General features: G+C 55.6%; 6 protein-coding genes across 6 annotated transcripts; 2 read left to right on the top strand and 4 right to left on the bottom strand.

Annotated features, from left to right (window-relative positions):
- Positions 1 to 268: 268 nt before the first annotated feature.
- PHACADRAFT_250072 (uncharacterized protein) lies at positions 269 to 1,388 on the top strand. Its single transcript, XM_007392012.1, has 4 exons — positions 269 to 576; positions 633 to 764; positions 818 to 1,003; positions 1,060 to 1,388. The coding sequence occupies exons 1-4, from the start codon at positions 304 to 306 to the stop codon at positions 1,258 to 1,260; spliced, it is 792 nt and encodes a 263-aa protein (XP_007392074.1). The 5' UTR covers positions 269 to 303; the 3' UTR covers positions 1,261 to 1,388.
- A 28-nt stretch (positions 1,389 to 1,416) lies between these two features.
- Positions 1,417 to 6,941, bottom strand: PHACADRAFT_250070 (uncharacterized protein). Its single transcript, XM_007392011.1, has 9 exons — positions 6,557 to 6,941; positions 4,240 to 6,496; positions 4,075 to 4,191; positions 3,869 to 4,024; positions 3,706 to 3,813; positions 3,461 to 3,652; positions 3,080 to 3,409; positions 2,916 to 3,026; positions 1,417 to 2,860 (listed from the first exon to the last, which is right to left on the bottom strand). Exons 2-9 carry the CDS (start codon positions 6,494 to 6,496, stop codon positions 1,611 to 1,613), a joined length of 4,521 nt encoding a protein of 1,506 aa, XP_007392073.1. The 5' UTR covers positions 6,557 to 6,941; the 3' UTR covers positions 1,417 to 1,610.
- Positions 6,942 to 7,934: 993 nt separating this feature from the next.
- PHACADRAFT_87261 (uncharacterized protein) lies at positions 7,935 to 9,252 on the bottom strand (the record flags this gene model as incomplete). Its single annotated transcript, XM_007392010.1, has 2 exons — positions 7,935 to 8,994; positions 9,047 to 9,252. 2 exons carry the CDS (start codon positions 9,250 to 9,252, stop codon positions 7,935 to 7,937), a joined length of 1,266 nt encoding a protein of 421 aa, XP_007392072.1.
- Positions 9,253 to 9,416: 164 nt separating this feature from the next.
- Positions 9,417 to 10,966, top strand: PHACADRAFT_88266 (uncharacterized protein; the record flags this gene model as incomplete). Its single annotated transcript, XM_007392009.1, has 5 exons — positions 9,417 to 9,710; positions 9,764 to 9,867; positions 9,924 to 10,184; positions 10,239 to 10,848; positions 10,901 to 10,966. The coding sequence occupies 5 exons, from the start codon at positions 9,417 to 9,419 to the stop codon at positions 10,964 to 10,966; spliced, it is 1,335 nt and encodes a 444-aa protein (XP_007392071.1).
- A 2,164-nt stretch (positions 10,967 to 13,130) lies between these two features.
- PHACADRAFT_250065 (uncharacterized protein) lies at positions 13,131 to 15,213 on the bottom strand. Its single transcript, XM_007392008.1, has one exon. It carries the CDS (start codon positions 14,409 to 14,411, stop codon positions 13,560 to 13,562), a length of 852 nt encoding a protein of 283 aa, XP_007392070.1. The 5' UTR covers positions 14,412 to 15,213; the 3' UTR covers positions 13,131 to 13,559.
- Positions 15,214 to 15,350: 137 nt separating this feature from the next.
- Positions 15,351 to 17,421, bottom strand: PHACADRAFT_157899 (uncharacterized protein; the record flags this gene model as incomplete). The annotated part of the gene is made up of 9 exons (XM_007392007.1): positions 15,351 to 15,527; positions 15,589 to 15,776; positions 15,830 to 16,238; positions 16,287 to 16,469; positions 16,516 to 16,671; positions 16,729 to 16,918; positions 16,982 to 17,110; positions 17,163 to 17,228; positions 17,279 to 17,421. The coding sequence occupies 9 exons, from the start codon at positions 17,419 to 17,421 to the stop codon at positions 15,351 to 15,353; spliced, it is 1,641 nt and encodes a 546-aa protein (XP_007392069.1).
- Positions 17,422 to 17,447: the final 26 nt, after the last annotated feature.

The following is a 17,447-nucleotide window of genomic DNA, read 5'->3' as shown; positions in this document are numbered from 1 at the left end:
TCTGCGTCAGTATGGGCAGCATCGCCGGGAATCGAGAGAGCCGCAATGGGATGGCCGTTGTCTTTCACCATCGCGCTGGACGGCGAGGAAAGGAATCCGGAGTAAGGAGCGAGATGTCGAGCAGCAGCTCGACGCGGGACTCCTGTAACGGGCGCTCGTGCTCATGCGTCATCTCAGAGGGGTGAGCCGGGCGCTCGGGTCCTGATCCGCATTACTGTCCTTGGCGCCTTTAATCAAGCGGGCTTAACTAGAAACCACTTGGCCACGAACTGCGAAGCAGCAGCAGAACACGAGGCAGTCAGCATGGATATAGATCAGGAGCATCTTGATCTCGCGCCCGCTCAAGCACATACTCTGAGTGAAAACTCTACCCCCATGCCAGCTCCCAGCTCGGATGCTGTCGCCAACGCTATCGAGCGGAGGCTGCGAGAACAGCGTAAGCAACCTCAGCAAGACAAGGGCAAGAGCTATGCGGCGTTTGACGAGGACCACGAGAAGCGGCAAGAATTTCGCCGCATGGTAGATCCAGGGATCCTCAGGCCGAATGCAAGGCCATTGGCCTTGGAGTCTCTCCAAGTACGCCCGTGTCTTCTAGTACTGCATAGTGGGAGACTGAACACCACGATTTGTAGACACTCCTCAAGCTCGCTGAGAACATTATACAAAACCCGAACGAGCTGAAGTACCAGAAGTTCAAGACTACGAACGGCAATATAAAGCGTCTCATCATCGATCCCAAGGGCACTCTCGAGTATGCCAGAGAAGTATGTGGCATGCAGACCGATAGGCGAAGCTACCCTGACGGGATATAACGCAGATGGGCTTTGATCCACAAGTCGAAGACTATCAACCGCTTTATGTATTCAAGCCGAGGCGCATCGGAGACTTGCGCATCGGCGCAGAGATTCTCAAGGAAGCTCTGGATCGCGAAATGACCAAGGAGGAGCGCGCAGAACGTGCTAAGCAGCAAGAGAAGGCTGTCGCCGCAGCCCAGATTGCCAACGTATGAGTGTTACATTTCTATTAGCGCAGCCTACTGACAAGTCTATGCACACCCAGATTAAGCAGCAGTTCCTCGACGACCGCAAATCACAGGCCCTGCGAACTCGTCGAGAGGAAGAGCAGCGTCAAGCCCAAGCCGCTGTCGCAGCGAGGCAGCCGCCCATGTCGCCTACATCACCTCCAGGTACTATGCCTTCTGGCGATGGTCGTATTCTCAGTGAAAACGTCGTCTCCATTCAAGAAGACTACGACGACTAAGCCATCCTAATACGAGATACAAACGTAGAGGACGGAATTTCATCAATAGTCGCATAACTCGCGGCGTACACAATATTTGTTCGCATATCCCATTGTATTGCTAAGCCGATTGTATGTATTAACTCTCCATGAGAGATGATGATCTAGAGGCCGGGCAGGTGTATGTGTACAGCGAGAAACGGTCTAGCTGCCGGGCATGTATGTGTACAGCAAAAAACGAAAGACAAGGCCGAACGTTCGAATGGTAAAGTAACACTTCTCCGCAAAAAAAGAGGGCATACGGGTAGAGGCGACGGACTAACACTGGCAGCATAAATAATTCCGACATAAGCGAGAGCTTGACTGAAGGATTAGCGATCAAGCAAAGGATACCTGGAGCGATCTAGCTTCGAAACAGGCCGGCTGTTTGGTGCAGGAGGGAGTGGTGCACGTGGTGGCGATGGGAATTGCGAGAGTGCGGGGTCGACGGGGGTACCTGTATTCCAGTTCTTGGCGAGGCCGGCGACTGTGCCCGGGGAGCCAACGACGCTCCCCCTTCTGACGCGGGGCAGTGGCCTGGACGGCACGCTGTGGCTGCGAGACAGCTCAGGAACACCGTCTAGTGGTTGCGTGCGGGGTAATGTCGCGGACTGAGAGCCAGACAGCACGATTTCGGGAACGCTCGACAGAGGCGTGAGCCTTGGTGGCGGTGCTCTGAAAGCGGGTGCGTCGACAGCACTTGGTTCAGGTACTGGAGGTAGAGGGGCAAAAGGTGGCGGCCGGTTGAATCCCAGAGCAGACGCCCTACGGCCTGCAGCGGGATCAGAGGGAAGGCCTATGGCCGTCGGACGCATGGACACAGGCCGTGCCGGTGGCGGGGGAAGCTCTTTATTAGGAGCCTCGCCAGGAATGGCCGGAAGCTTTCTGATAGCACGGGATGGTGAGTCACTGCTGGACGATAACGGTGAAGTTAAAGGTGTGGGTGGCAGGAAGGAAGGAGGGGTAGGGAGTGGTGGTCTTGTGCTGACTGTGCCGGACCTGCCACGACTGCGAATAGACGGTGGGGGAGAAGGTGTGGGTGCACCGACCTGCGATTGTATCGGGGGAGTGGGGAGCCTACGGAGCGACGCAGACGGACTTAGTGTACTGATCGAGGCAGGGATTTCTACTTCTCCGGAAACTGAAGGTGCCCGGGTCCTCGTGGCCTGTGAGTCCTCCTCTTCTTCCTCTTCCTCGTCCTCCTCCAAGATTGTCGGTGTGCTAAACGGCTTGACAGAAATAAATTCTTCTTGCGTCGCTGGAGCAATATCGATAGGTTCATCCTCCTCGAGTATCGATGGCACGTTGCTCTTCCGTACAGGAACTGACTCTTCCGCATGAAGAGGGACGGAGTCTATGGCCATTTGGTGAAGGTCAGCGTGAGTGTACCGCGGCTTGCGGCGAGGAGCAAATGTTGTTCCAAAGACACTCTCATGCAATTCTGCGTGGCTGTGTGTAGGTCTATGCCTCATCTCGCGGATAGCTGGCTTCACAGCAGGTGAGCGAGCAGGACCACATACGTCTCCCATTTGTGATGCGCTTGGCTGAGGGTAAATTTCGAAGTGAGGATACACTGGAGGGTCTACGTAAAGTGCTTTAGCTCGATCCCGTCACCAGTGGAAAGGACTTGAGCTTACAGATGTCAAGCATAGGGTACCTAGACTCAGCTCTAACAACAAACGGCTCCTCCGAGCGCACAGCGTTCACAACTTCGGGGTAGAGATCGAAGTATGGGTATGCCGATGGATCTGATCATGATAGTCAAAATATGAGTTACGAAGAAGTAACCAAGGATACTTACAAGGACAGATCCTAGGGTAGGCTGTCGACAGCCTCACAGGTAAGCTGAGGGACATCCTACCAGTAAGCGGCAGGTGTGACGTCGGGTTTATAGGTGCCAGTGATGCGACGTTCTGCGGAAGTGGCGGGACAGGCGGTGGCGAGGCTTGTCGCGCAGACGCTGATCCCCGCTTCACATGACCATGCTCATGCTGGAGAGTTTTCATGGAGCTTCGAGAGGACAGTGTCTTCATGCGCAAGGCAGACGGCCGTCGACTGTGTTGTACAGTCAAGAGGATGGCAGCGGGCGCCGGGTAGAGATCTTGCACGTTGTGCGGGTAGACGGGTTTGTCTAATCGATAATAAGTCACGTCGATATGCCAGCTTGCCGGAAACTACTCACAGAGCTGGAAGTATGGGTAGCCTATTTGAAGCTCCAGATTCACGCTAGCTTTTTGTACGTTGAACAACCCGGTATAGATGTTGTACATACTCCAGGGGTATGCCGTAAGATCGACATCACAATTGTTTGCCGCACTCGTAGCCGCTGCGGGCGGATAGATCTGCTCGACGTTGTACGGGTAAACAGGCGGGTCTGTGTGAATGCTTGTCAGATAACTCTACCAAAGTTTGCCTCAAGCGACTCACAGAGATCGAGAGCAGGGTACTTCGCAGGCAGACGAACAGTGATAGATTCCACCCCATCCACGTCCGCAGGATAGATGAAATTCAATCTGTAGGGGTAGATGGGAGAATCTGTAGTTCGACGATCAGCATCGCAAAGTGTGCCCCTACCAGCTCGAGAACGTACACAAGCTTAAGTGCGGGTACTCTGCAGCAAGGCGCACCGAGATTTCTTTCAATGGCTCCTTGGGAATGATCCTCGGCTCGTGCTGCGCCTCGACAGTTTCTCCGAGGCGGATAGAAGGGTAGATCTGCTGAACATTGCTCGGATATACTGGCGAGTCTGCGGCAGATGGTTCAGGCCCTGCAACAATGTTAGAAACAGCAACTTACAAATGGACATAGCAGGATAGGGCAAGCTGGGAATGGGTGAAAAGAATGCGAAAGCTTTAGCCTCGAGAGCACCAGGCATCTCGGGGTACAGCTCCAAGTGCGGATACACAGCCGGGTCTAGTTCTTTGTCAGTGAAACTCCGTAGCCCACAGATGGCCCACTCACAAATGTCGAAGTAAGGATAGCGCACACTAGCCTCGATGTCCAGCCCGGGCTGCTTCTCCTCGTAATCCCGCACATGCGCATTGTCTACATGAACCCGGTGATCCTCCTCGTCCCATGCGTAGTTGTTGTCAACGTAGACACGCTCCTCTTCCCGATGGACATCGTCCTCCACCACCACATCGACCGACACGCTGACATCCATGCTCATGCCGAAGAGCGACCAAGACTGGGTGACCGCAGGCGCTGGCCGAATGATGGGCTCTTCCTCGTCCTCGTCCGAGTATTCGCTCTCCGGCTCAGAAAGCTCCTCACCGTCCATGATTTCCTGTGCAGACAGCTGCCTCCGTGACGTCGAGACCGCGGCGAACTCTTCTTCGGCGGGCGTCACCTCTTCGGGCATTTCGCTCTCCAGGGAAGACGTCGATGCGACCGGTTCCTCCGCTGCGAACACGAACTTGAACGGACTCTGTTTGGGCGCCCGGACAGGTGGTGCGGGCGGGACGTCATCAACGACGTGACGAGTCTCCTGTACGGGCGCGGGCGCATCAGCTTCCGTATGCGCGACGTAGTACGGCCAGACGAGCGAGGACGGCCCAGCCTCAGAGACTCCTGCCACCTGTTCGGGTGCAGGTGCAGGCTCGGCAGGGAGAGCGTTATAGTAGGGCCAAACGAGAGGGAAAGATTGCGCAGTCTGACCCGCATGTTGCGCGGTGGGTGCAGGCTCGGTCTCCTCCCTCGCAGTGTTGTAGTACGGCCAGACCAGCGGGAACGGACGCGCTGAACCAGAGGCCTCTTCATCAACATCCCGTGCAACGACCTCATCGGCCTCTCTTGGGGGCGGCGACGGCCGCCGAGGGAAAGTGAAGCTGTACGGGCTCGCCGCAGCACCCTCGCCTTCCGCATCCTCAGTGGCGACGCTGTTGTACGGCCAGACACTCCTCCAAGGCTGTTCCTCGCCTTCTTCCGGAGGAGCGCGCTGGTACCGCCGGGGCGGCACGACGTCGTCGAACGTGCGCTGGCCGACGTCGGGCGTGTGCACGTGATAAGGCGTCGTGGGTGACGGAGGCCACGACAGCGGCGGGCCCCAGGACGTTGCGGTTGAGGGTGTCATTGGGACGGCGGACACACAGCGCTGGCCGATATCGACGGATGGAGCGAAGGAGAGCTCGGAAGGTGAGCGTGGGTAGGAGAGAGGTGCACCCCACGAGGTCGCGGTCGACGGCGTGGGCGGGCAGTCCTCGATCACGCGTGTCGCGAGGTCGGGCGAGGGCAGGCGTGAGATCACGGAGACGTACGACTGATAGTCGTCGTCCCAATCAGGAGGGCCGAAAGACGTGCACGTCGTCGGTGTGAGGCAGACTGAGCCCTCGAGACGACGATCGAGGTGCACCGACGGGAGCCGCCACGATTCTAGCGAGTCAAGGTCTTCGTCGTCGTAGTCCGGCGGGCCGAGCGAGGTCACGGACCACTGGAAGTCCTCGAGGTCCAACTCGGACGCCACGTGCTCACCGGGGGTCGATGGGCTGTCAATGGGTATGTCATTGGGCATGTTGACCGGGTCGAGACTCGTCTGTCCTGTCGCGCGCATAGGGATCGCAGATAGCGTCGCGCTTGCACGCCATGTGTTGACTAACTTGTCAATGTCCTTCTTCGCACTCGATGGTTCTGAACCGCCTTGAGCAATTGGCGACAAAACATGCCGGAACTGTGTCTCGGGTTGAGGACTCGGAGGAGAGCCATTCCGCGGAACGAGTTTCGAGCCAGAACGAGTGGATGCGTTCTCGAATCGGTCCAAGAGGGAGAGCTTCTTCGGTGTCTGCCTCAGACTGGGGCCGCGCGAATGTCTCCCGAGATTAAGGAGGTCGAGGGACTCGTCTGGTGTCTCCGTCTGGTCGTCCAGGAATGACGTCTTGCTGTCCGCACGCCAGTGTGAGTGTGCGAAAGACTCTGCCCTTGACGGCGTCACAGAAACCGGTACATCAACGTTGTCCCTCCGTCCCATGCCGATCCAGGCTTCATACCACCGCGCTTTGCTCAGGTCGATGTCGAATTCAATCTTCCCACCAATGGGCAGTTGTGAATGCTGCAGAACGGGACTCCTTGGATCGAATAGATGCCCCCACAGGAGCTGCCATGACTCGTCCGAGATACGTGGCGTCACGGAAGTCCCATCGAACGTCGTGTTGAGGTACAGGCAAAGGCCTCTTGTACTAGGGAAGGCAAACTCGCGGGCAATCGCTACAAGTTGTGTACTCATCTAGGGCCGTTAACATCATAATGAGGATGTGCACCAGCGCAACGGTATATGGTAACGCACCGTTGAGTACAGAGGCATGAGGATACCCTGGGACAACCTGTCCGGAGATCCCACAGTAAGCGTATGGCCGAGGTGCCCATGTTCTTGAGCGAATGACGGTGGGGGAACCACCACTACAAGCCAACGCGTTCCACGCTTTTCGGCACGCTCCCGAGCCTCGCGAGGACCAGTGTGGATGTACTGCAGCGACGGGACCTTGCGAACCGACAGTGGGTCGGGTACAGGCGAAGAGCGGCCGCGCGGGGTCTGAGATGGGTCCAACTCGATTCCTAGTCCGATAGGCGGGGCATAACTTGAAGACGGGAGCCCTGAAGGTAGGCTTGAAGGGAAGGAAGATGGTAGTGTAGAGGGGAGTTGACTTGTATATTCCGGCTCGGTGTCTGGTGGGGTAAGGAGCGGGCCCGGGCGAGGGAACTCGTAGTGTTTTTGGAACGGATTGGCTGTAAGATGTGACATGGTTGTGCAGAGGAGGTATTAGGGATGTGGAGAGCAGGTTCCTGGCCGACTGGCAGCGCGTCCGAAGGAGCTAGACGAATAAGTTACGGTTCCGAATGAGTATCGCCTGGTCTGGATTTGAATGTCGCGTCGTGTTCTTGCCCACAAAATGCGAGACACCACGCTGGAAAGAACAGACTTCGGCTTCGTAAGGGCAAGCGGTGAAGGCCTGAAGGAGAAAGACGGAGACGGAGAGAATTTCAGGCGGTTAACAGTGATAAATCAGGGATGCGATGCGCATCAGTCGTACCTTTCAGTATCTCCAGGACAACCGCGTCAGCTTTGCACACATCAAGCGTCCAAAAGCTCGTCCAAATCTGCCTGATGAAGAGCACGAAAGAGACGGGAGAGCAAGCACAAAATCTGCTTGCGACCCGTAACCATGACCGAGTCGAGATTCGTTGATCGCTGCTCGTTTAGGCAACTGTTGTGGTTATTGTAGCCAACGAAAAAAATAGAGAGATCATTGTCGGACATCAATTTGAGTTTGGCGACAAATGTCCCATGGGTACCTACAGTTCGTACTGCTGAGTCCTGCTCATGCAGCAGCGGAACAGGTACGCCCGAGATAAGAAATGCATACTGACAGCACACGCATCCACGACTCGGACGGAGTACGAGCAGCGGACAACCGACCGACAGATCGGGCGTCGTCAAGAGTGGTAGATGCTGCGACATATTGCCTCTGACAGGCCATCCATACTACGAATAATTCTCATCCTTTTGGACGTCTCGCTCCATGGCTTGTATCAGAGCGTCGGGCAGGCGCGCCGAGAGGCCACAAGCGTTGACTGTACTACGTGCTCAGCAAAACACATGTTATTCTGGAAGGTGCGTACCAGGGTATATACATACGTTCATTTGCACATATCATCTGTTACAATCACAGTCTCGCTCTGGGAATCCAGGACTTGCGGCCGGTATCGACATAGTTCGGGAACAGCCACTTCCCGATGAGCCGCAACGACTCAGTCCTTTCCGGCTCATGCCACGGAAGGATCAAAAAGTCATGCATTGCGTTTGGCTGCTCGACATACTCCACCATATCCATGCCCATGTCCTCCCTCATCCTCGCCCCGAGGACACGAATCTGGTCGATCATCACCTCGGCGCCTCCCGACAGGATGAACGTACGGGGAAAGCCCTTGAAGGACACCTTCCCAAGCTTTGGCGAAGTTGAAGCAGGAGATATGTATCTGTTAGCCTCGCCCGCTTCCATTCCCAGCGGTCCAAGGATGAGCTCAGTGCCGCGAGCGTTGGTTCTGCCGGAGATGCTTATGAAATCGGTATGGCGGTTTTTGTACACAGAGAGTACCTCCCGTAGCTCGGACCCTTTGGGGATGCTCAGAGGGCTCAGGTCGACCCAGGGTGAGCACAAGATTAGCGTTCCGGGCTTTCCTGGGAGCTTGACGGCCTCGTTGTCTGCATTCTCCAGCAGGTAACGCAGGAGAGCCAGCGCGAGATTGGCTCCCGCTGAATCTCCTTCAAGAATGATGTCCTCTGGCGCAAAGCCAACATTATGAGTCAGGTAATGGTAGCCTGCGATGGCATCGAGTAAGGCGGCAGGGATTGGGTTTATGCCGGGCTCTTTGGTCAGGCGGTATTCGAGGTTGAACGATCGCTCAATGGGTGTATGCTGCATGATGCCCCGCGGGATGTTGGCTGTCCTGTCGCTAGGGTGAGCTGAGAGCTCAACGTAGCCTCCGCCGTGAAGGTGGTAGATGACCTTCTCTCCAGGCTTCGGCGGTGCTCCGATGAGCCGATCGACTCCCTTTTTTTCTTGCCAGTATGCGGGGATGGGAACGCAGCCTACTTTAGCGTCTTTGGCCCATTTCTCGACTTCCCCTACAATGAGATGAGGGGTGGGCTTGACCCACAGGCCTTTGACACCGGTTCCGGTAACGAGAACACGGTAGTCTGGCGTGTCAGGCCCCAAACCGGCACTACGGGAGTGGTCAGCAAAATCCCGGGTGATGGAAAGTTCAAGAGGCTTACAGGGCAGCGATGCGATCGCTGGTGACCATGATCTTGCGCTTAACGACACGGTACAAGGACCATTCTGGGTGTGGGCGATTTGCCCTGGGAAATGCGCGGAAAGCCCAGTAGGGAGTGCGGAGGAAGTAGGTGATCAGCTTCTGGCGGGCGACATGGCGTTTCCTAGCCTCCAGGTCGTCGTGACCGTGCTGGGCTTTGTCTGCCATGCTGGAATGGAGAGAACAGGCTCATGAGCTGGTGATGCGAGCGACGCCGCCCGCGGTTCCCGGTGAAGCGTGTAGCACAATCGCTGCAGTACCACGTGCCCGACGCGCCTTGCAATTCCAGCGCGCCTACCGATACTTGTGTGCTCTCTGCCTTGCCCTGCCAAATGGAATCCAAGCTGGCCCAGATCTCCTCGCTCGCGCAAAAGGACAGAGGCCCTGCATATCTCGCCGTTGTGAACGAGGTCCTCTCCAGACCAGATCACAGCAGCATCGCAAACGATACCCGCACCGTCCTCGACACCGTCCTCCAGGACAATGTCGTTGTGGGCAGACAAGTCCTTCTGGAGCTCGCACGCGCTCTTGGTGGTCAGAGCACCTTGCCAGCTGATCTGAGGAAGCAGATAGTAGAGGAAACCTTGTCCATCGTCCAGCCGAGACTTGTCAGTTATGAGGAGCAAGTCAGTGCGCACCCAGTGCCGCATCTAAACCATCACTCATGGCCTCTGCACAGGTAAACCCCCTCAGGTTAATCCTTGCAGACATACTGGAGAAAGAGGAGGACTGGAGCGGAGCTGCTCGTGTGCTCACTGGCATCTCCCTCGACGCTGGTCAAAGGTGTGTCTGCCTCACGCTTCACCGCGCGCCACCGCTTACGACGCCTTTCCCCACAGAACAGACGAGGACAGGCTGCGCGTATATGTACGAATAGTCCGATTGCTACTCGAAGAAGAAGACTCTGTGCAAGCAGAGACATATTACAACCGCGCTGCTATCCTGGTCCACTCCACACAGGACAGGGAGCTTCTCTTGGGCTTCAAGCTTTGCCAGGCCCGCATCCACGACTACTCCCGTCGTTTCCTCGAAGCTGCATCACGATACCACGAACTCAGCTACGTTGCAGAGATCGACGAAGAAGAGCGGAAACAGATGCTGTCGGTAACAGACTATCCAGAGCTCCGGGTGCAGCGCTGACATGTCCCCTCCAGCAAAGCCGCCGTGACCTGCGCCGTCCTCGCCCCAGCGGGCCCGAACCGCTCGCGCATCCTCGCCTCGCTGTGCCGCGACGAGCGCACGGCCGAGCTCCCGACGTTCAACATCCTCTCCAAGATGTTCCTCGATCGCATCCTGCGTGCGCACGAGATCAAGGAGTTCGAGGGCACGCTCAAGACGCACCAGCTCGCCAAGATCTCGCTCTCGAGCAGCGACCGCGTCGTCGCCGCGGCGAACGAGGACGCAGGCGATCCCGCTGTGAGCAGGCGCACCGGCCCCGCGACGGTCCTCGACCGCGCCGTCATGGAGCATAACCTGCTCGCGAGCTCCAAGATCTACAACAACATCACCTTCCGCGGGCTCGGCGCCCTCCTGGACCTCGCGCCTGGCGCGGCAGAGACAATGGCGCGCAGGATGATCGAGCAGGGACGCCTCAAAGGTTCGATCGACCAAGTCGAGAGGCTCATCTGGTTCGACGCCGGAGGCGACGAAGACGATGCACAGGGCAAGGCAGGCGGATTGGGCGATGTCGAACAGGAAACCGAGGACACGGGTGCACCGTTCACAAAGCGGTGGGATATGCAGATCCGCATGACCGCCGCGAGTGTATGTTGCTCAGTTCACCTTGACTGACCTGTTATCTCACGTCGCCACACAGGTCGAGTCAATCGTTCAGCACCTTAAGGAGAAGGGTCTCGTACAATTCGCCACGGCGCAAGTGTAGGTATATATTAGAGCTCCAGCGATACGACGATGAGCGGTGCTATCTGAACGACAACAATAATGAGCAAAGGCAAAACAAGTTGGAAGAGGACGATAACGGCGATGATTTAAAACAGTAATACAGTGCAGTGCAGCCGGATAGCAGGAGTATGGAATAGCTAACAGAAGGTCATGACTCTTTTGGGCGACTCATTGTGTGGTACTGCTGCCTTCTGTCTTGCGTCGCTTCTTGGCTCGTTCGCGCTTCGTCTCTAGTTCGTGCCACTCGCCTTCCAAGGTTGCCAGTCTGGATGTACGGCTCAGCGTGCAGCAAACAAGATAATACGATGAGAACGAACCCGACAGGCCGCTCAGCGGCTGGCTGCTCCTGGTTGAAATACGGGGCTTCCAAGGCTTGCGCAGCTGTTGCCCGCTGGGCAGGATCGTACGCAAGCAGCTGCTCAGCTATATCAAGCGCAGCTGGCGATAGCCATCTGGGTGCCTTGTCAGAAGAGGCAGTTGAATCCGTACTCTCACACTCACTTCTGGAATAGCTCCCTGAAGTGATTCGGGATGACATCCTTCGGCTTCACCAGCTCGTACCATGGCAAGCTGTTCACTCCGGGCCATCGCTCAGCTGTCGGGGTACCAAGTATCTTGTACATGACGTCCAATTGATGAATCTCATCGTTGCCCTGGAAGATTGGCTTCTTCGTAAACAGTTCCAGCATAATGCAGCTAGAAAAAATCCATCAGCAGTGAATACGGAAGACAGCTAGCTGAGAGACTAACCCCGCACTCCACATGTCGACCTCCGGTCCGTAGACCGTAGTACCAAAGAGCAGCTCAGGAGGCCGATACCACAGAGTGATGACACGGTTGGTGTAATCGCTCCTGCGTCGCTTCTGGTAGAAACGCGCCAATCCAAAGTCCGCAAGCTTGAGTTCTCCCCGATTATTCACCAAGATGTTAGACCCCTTAATGTCGCGGTGAATAACGCCCTTGTGGTGCAGGTACGCCAAGCCAGCCAGCATCTGTTGGCACAGTGACTTTAGGTGAGCGCTGCTGAAAGTGAATTGCGTCTGCGACAAGACGCCGGTGAGGTCGTGGTCCATGTACTCGAAGACCATAAAGACAGAGCCTTTAGAGGTAGTGGGTTAGTATACGCGGCTACATGCGCGTCAGGCGACTTACCATTCGAAACCATCATCTCGTACAACCGGACCACGTTCTCATGCCGCAGAGACTGCAGCAGCTTGATTTCTCGCATCGCCGTGACGGGGAAACCATCCCGCTCGGCCTCCATGCGTATCCGCTTCAACGCAACGAATTTGCCGGTAGCCGTATTTCGAGCCTTATACACTTTGCCAAATGTGCCTTCACCAACCTGGCTGACGATCGAGTATAACTCCTCGCTCTCTCTCTCAGGCGTTGGTGGCCGCGTCACAGCGGGAGTATGTGGCTGTTGCACCATCATGGGTTTAACATGGAGTGGGATATCCAGCGGGGCAGGCTTTATGTGGGAAGGTTGCGGTGAGCTGATATTATGGTGGGCTCTCTGATTGTCCGCAGAGAAGTGTCGAGGGTGCTGCGACGCAGGTGAAGGCGTAGCAGGGGTTGGTATGTGACTCTGACTCTGGGTATCTGACAGAGATCCTGGCCTCTGGGTGGAATGAATTTCGGTTCGAGAGACATGAACGTGCTTGCCGTTCTGCTGAGAATAAGTGCTAGTCTCAGTTTTCCTAACTTCTTGAGTCGCAGAAGAAGAGACGAAGTGGTTCTGGGTAGTCGTCACGGTCGAGGTCTGAGTGACTTGCGCCGTAGACGTCAACGACCGTTGTGGCACCAGGTCTGGCTCGTCGTCGTCGTCATCGTCGTCACCAGGGAAGAATCGCTTGAGCGCCGCGTTGGGCTGCCCGATCGGTTTAAATCCAGCATTCTTGGGCTTGCCCGCGCAACGCGTTGAGACAGGTGATTCAGGTCTAGGAAGGGCTGACGCTGGCTCTCGGGACCCAGGTCCACCAGCAGAGGTGGGAAGAAGTGGCGGCGGCATCGATTTAGAGATATTCAGTAGCTCAGCCGCCTTCTCTTTATCCCTCTCCCGCTCCTTTTCCTTCTCTCTCTCTTTCTCCACTTTCCGCTGGGCCTTACGCTGCGAGAATATATAAGCATTAGAAGTGAACCATGTTGAATTATGTACCTCGGCCTTGGTCAGCTTTGGATGTCCATCACTATTGCGTTGCTGGAAGCGACGAGACGGTGATTTGGATTGCACGTTAACCCATCGACGAACATCCTCCAACGACGTAGCCGCGGGTAGTCGATGCACCGCCCTAGGGCGATCACGTTCGGGAGTAACGCTTCGACTACGACTTCGAGTCCGACTGCGACTGTGGCTGCGGCTATAGTCTGTTCTTGTAGAAGGGGTCCTGCCCCACGATCGACCTCGCCGTGGTGGCGGACTCCGCGAATTCCTGTAGCGCCTTGGTGGAGACGGAGACGGAGAGGGTGTGTACCGTCTGGACGGGCGTCCACCCTTATCGCGATCTGACCACCGGTCTACAGGACTGCGGCTACGGGGTGGTCGACTGTCTCCTCTCCTGTATCGCAAGCTGTCAACAGACTTGGAACGAGAACGTCCGCGAGAGGACCTTCTCGAATAATATGAATCTGCTGGAGATCTTGACCTTGACTTTGATGGCGAGCGTCGCTGGGGCTTGCGCATCTGTCGCGGGTTCTTGTTGGGCACCCCACCTCCTTCCCGTTTCTGCCAGCTGCGGGAGGTCTACAAAAGAGCTACAGAAATAAGGAAAGAGAACGCACTTGTTCAGATGACCGTCGTCATTGCGCCAATCTCGGTTATTGCGCTTGTCGTTTTGGTTTTTCTTTTTCTTCTTGTGTTTTTTACGTTGACCCTCGCCGCGTCCATTGTGGGTGGGCTGCCACGAGCTACTGGGCTCTGCGTTACGGTCGTCGTTGGATGGCAACTCCCCGCCTCCAAGAGGAATAGCGTTCGCATTTGTTGTTGTCTCCGCATTGTTGCGGCGCCTCGAGGCCCAGCCATTGTCTCGCCGCCGCTCCTTGAACTGACTGTTTTCTTCTTTCCGTCCACCATCCTTGTGGCGGTCGTTGAAATCCAAGTTTCCTCTGCCGCGATGGTTTTGGCGATTGTCCTTGGGTGTCCAACGGCTCCAACCCAGGTCCCTGTCGTCATAACCCGGCGGTGACCTGCCTGAGGGGTCCATATATGAGGTGGTCGGACGAGCGTCGTCGTCGTATGGATCTGGGTACTGTCTGTTGGAAGGATAGTCCCTTCCATACGGGTCCGTGTCGCGAGGACCGTAGTCATCTCTCCCGCCACGCCGGTAGCTGTCTTTGGACGGGGACTGGTCATACCGATTGTTCTCAGGCCGCCATTCATCCACACCCCGGCCTCTGTGTGATGACGAGGCACCGTCGTTCCTCATTTCGGCTCTGGGAGGTTAGGAAGCGTGGATAGCTGTCGAGAACAAGGGCACAAGAGACAAGAATGTGTGAATAGTTCAACTTGCTATTCTCCCCCAATAACACCGACGATGATGGGACTTCAAGGTCGTGCCAAAAACTTTCGGGCTCGGTGTGATTCGTCGTCGAGCCGTGAAGTGAGAATAAGGATGGAGTGCCCAAAGACGATGGTGGGAGTAGCCAAGCAGGACGCCCGTGTTACGTGTTGCGCGAGCGAAAAGTGGCAGGATCAAGGCTTCCCCGTGCTTGGTTGCTCGCTCGACAACGTTGACCGCGCCGGCCAGTCTTCAAATGACTCAGACAAATGTTGACGGGGTATCCGGGCGTTGTAGGAAAGTACTTCAAATCGCCAAAGGGGTCGAGCACTGTCGGCAGACCGCTTTGGGTGGATATCAGGCCTGAACGCAGAAAAATAGTATACTTACGTAGGATGCGGGCTTGACGAAAGGTATGGCCTGTGCGTAGCGCCTTGTTGCTTTGAGAAAGAAGATACTTTCAACGATGAAATGCCGCAGGGACAGACGACATTGAGTCTGTCGACCTCGGCAGAAGCGATCACAGCCCAGGGCACTGTGGTCCAAGAGCAAGAGGGGCGTCTGCCATAAATTCGACCATTTCCCATTTTCTCGCAAATAAAGATCGTCTTTGACTCGTCAAGCACCTCCTACAATAGCCCCATCCGTAATCGCATGCGTCTGCGAGCTGTTCAAACGGCAACGGAAGCAAACTGGGTGAAGGAGCGAAAGGAGTTGCGAAAGAGTCGAGACGGCATCAAGACGCGTGTATAAGGCGCCCACTTTTGCTCGCTACTAGGCCACATCTACAAGCCAGACATGCCTCAACACTCCAGCTTTATATTACAGCACCAGTAAGTACAGCCAAAATACATAGAGATGTCCGTTTCACTGGTTGACACATTGATCACCGGCGTCCAAACCCATCCTACGGGCCAGCTCCGTGTACACGACCAATCTTGTCAGGCCTACGTATGACGAGGCAGCCTCTGTGTTGCGATTGATGATATTGTCAGCGTCATCTAGCCTTGAGAATGATCTCGGACCATGCGCTGGAGCGAACAGCTGAGAACCAATAGGATAGCTCAGTGGTGCACCCGACAAATAAGCTACGTAAAGCACTCACCTTGACAGTCGTATCAATACCACTGACAGCAACCAGAGGTAAATAAGGATGTCCTTCAATCACATTCACGACGGAGCCATCGCCCTCGAGAACGTCATGAAGGCGCCCCGTCGACTTTTGCCACATGAACCAGTGACCGTCGTCGGAACCAGATACAACGAATTGGTCATCTGGCCCAAGGAAATTGACTATTAAACGCATTGTTAGCATCGTGGCGAGCGCGAGTTGCACACGCACGTGCCATCTTTCACTGTTTCAACATTGCAATGCCCAGCGAACCGACTCCGGGGCATCACCACAGGGACGTCTGGATAGAACATGAGGTCTCGAGTAGTCCCGCTCTCGCTAACGTCGTCGTCATCTTCCGCATCTGAATCCAAGGTTAGAGACCGGTCTTCCACCTCTATCGCTCCGTCTTGCTCGTAGTCCGCGTGGTCCTCATCCAGGAAGCGATCAATGTCTTGTTCCATCAAGATATCGGGTGTTGACGACCCTGGGGCATTTGCTTGGGATGCTGTTGGTTCCTGCGGTGAAGTAGATAGTCGCACACGCTTTTCAGGACGCAGCATGGCCTTTTCTTTGCACTTTGATTGAGGATCGTCTTGGGTTGAATAGAGATATACTGCGTCTGAACTATACGATAGTAATACCTGGGAGCGGTCCGTATCTTCCAGTCGTACACGATGAAAGTGACGAACCTCATGTCCATTGCTGTTGGCCATTCTGCAGCCAGTGATATGGTCCGATCCTCGTCTCTGATGAGACTGTGAAGGCTCTCGACCGAAGCGTCGCACGCAAGTCGTTGCACTATCTTTCTCCGCAGACATGCCCCAGTCGTACTGCAAATGCCGCACTGAGTGACGTCTGTCGAAAAGATAGCCCTGTGAACTCATCAGCCACAGTACAATTCACGCACAGAGCACTCACGTAAGGAGACTCTCCAGCGACGACGAACTGATAAGGAGTCAGAGGCGACAGGGAGATGGTCGAGAGTGGATGTTTCAACTGCACAAGTGGGGCTGGGCACTGGCCTTCCGAGCAGACATGATGTGTCCGCAGGTCGTGTTGCCTCACGCTCCCGTCCTGGCATCCGCCCGACATCAGGCTCAGCATATGTGCGCATCACGGCCTCACACTCACTTCAGAAACCGTCAAGAATAAATCGGGACTGTCCTCCGTGATGATCCTTTTCACCGGGTCGTCGTGGCACCTCAGTACTCGGACGTTTGTCTGCCGAGGAGTGTACACAACTTCACGCCCGCCGACAGAGTGGTCCATGACGCCGGCGACGTCGGATACCCGCACTTGCCCATCTCGGGCGACGCTAGCACTGAAAAGAATGAGTTTACAGATGCCGGGGTGTCCAAGAACAAAAGAAAGGTCGATCGCTTACATGCGTGAGGAATGAGGAAGAAGCTGGTTATTGAAGATGTTTCCGCGATGTCCTGTCCGAATGACAGCGTCGCAGACGAAGGGGTATTCTTGGGTCTCATTAGAAGGATCCACTCTCCAAACACGCACACTAAACTGAGGGTGAATATTTTCAACATAATCAGAAGTCAAAGCTGACCTACGTAGTGTCATCTCCCCCGCTGAGCAACACTTCGCCATCCTTGGCCCAGTTAAGGGCATTCACGCATCTAAAATACGCATTCATGGTCTGGGCAGGTCGCGAGATAGTAAAGCGCACCCTGTGTGTCCAATATTCTCATCTCCTAGCATATTAACCCTATCCAATGGCTGTGTTATTGACGCAGATAGTAGCCATCTCTTCCTCCGCGAGAAATGATTGTATGAAAGTCGGTTCTCTGATGATCTAAATACGTCTGGCATATTTGGCCATTGAGTAGTGGGAGTAC

The sequence above is a fragment of the Phanerochaete carnosa genome, assembly GCF_000300595.1.
Source record: "Phanerochaete carnosa HHB-10118-sp unplaced genomic scaffold PHACAscaffold_2, whole genome shotgun sequence".
Taxonomy (NCBI): Eukaryota; Fungi; Basidiomycota; class Agaricomycetes; order Polyporales; family Phanerochaetaceae; genus Phanerochaete; species Phanerochaete carnosa.
The sequence above is the reverse complement of the archived record's forward strand: the minus strand, read 5'-3'. Positions and strand labels throughout refer to the sequence as shown.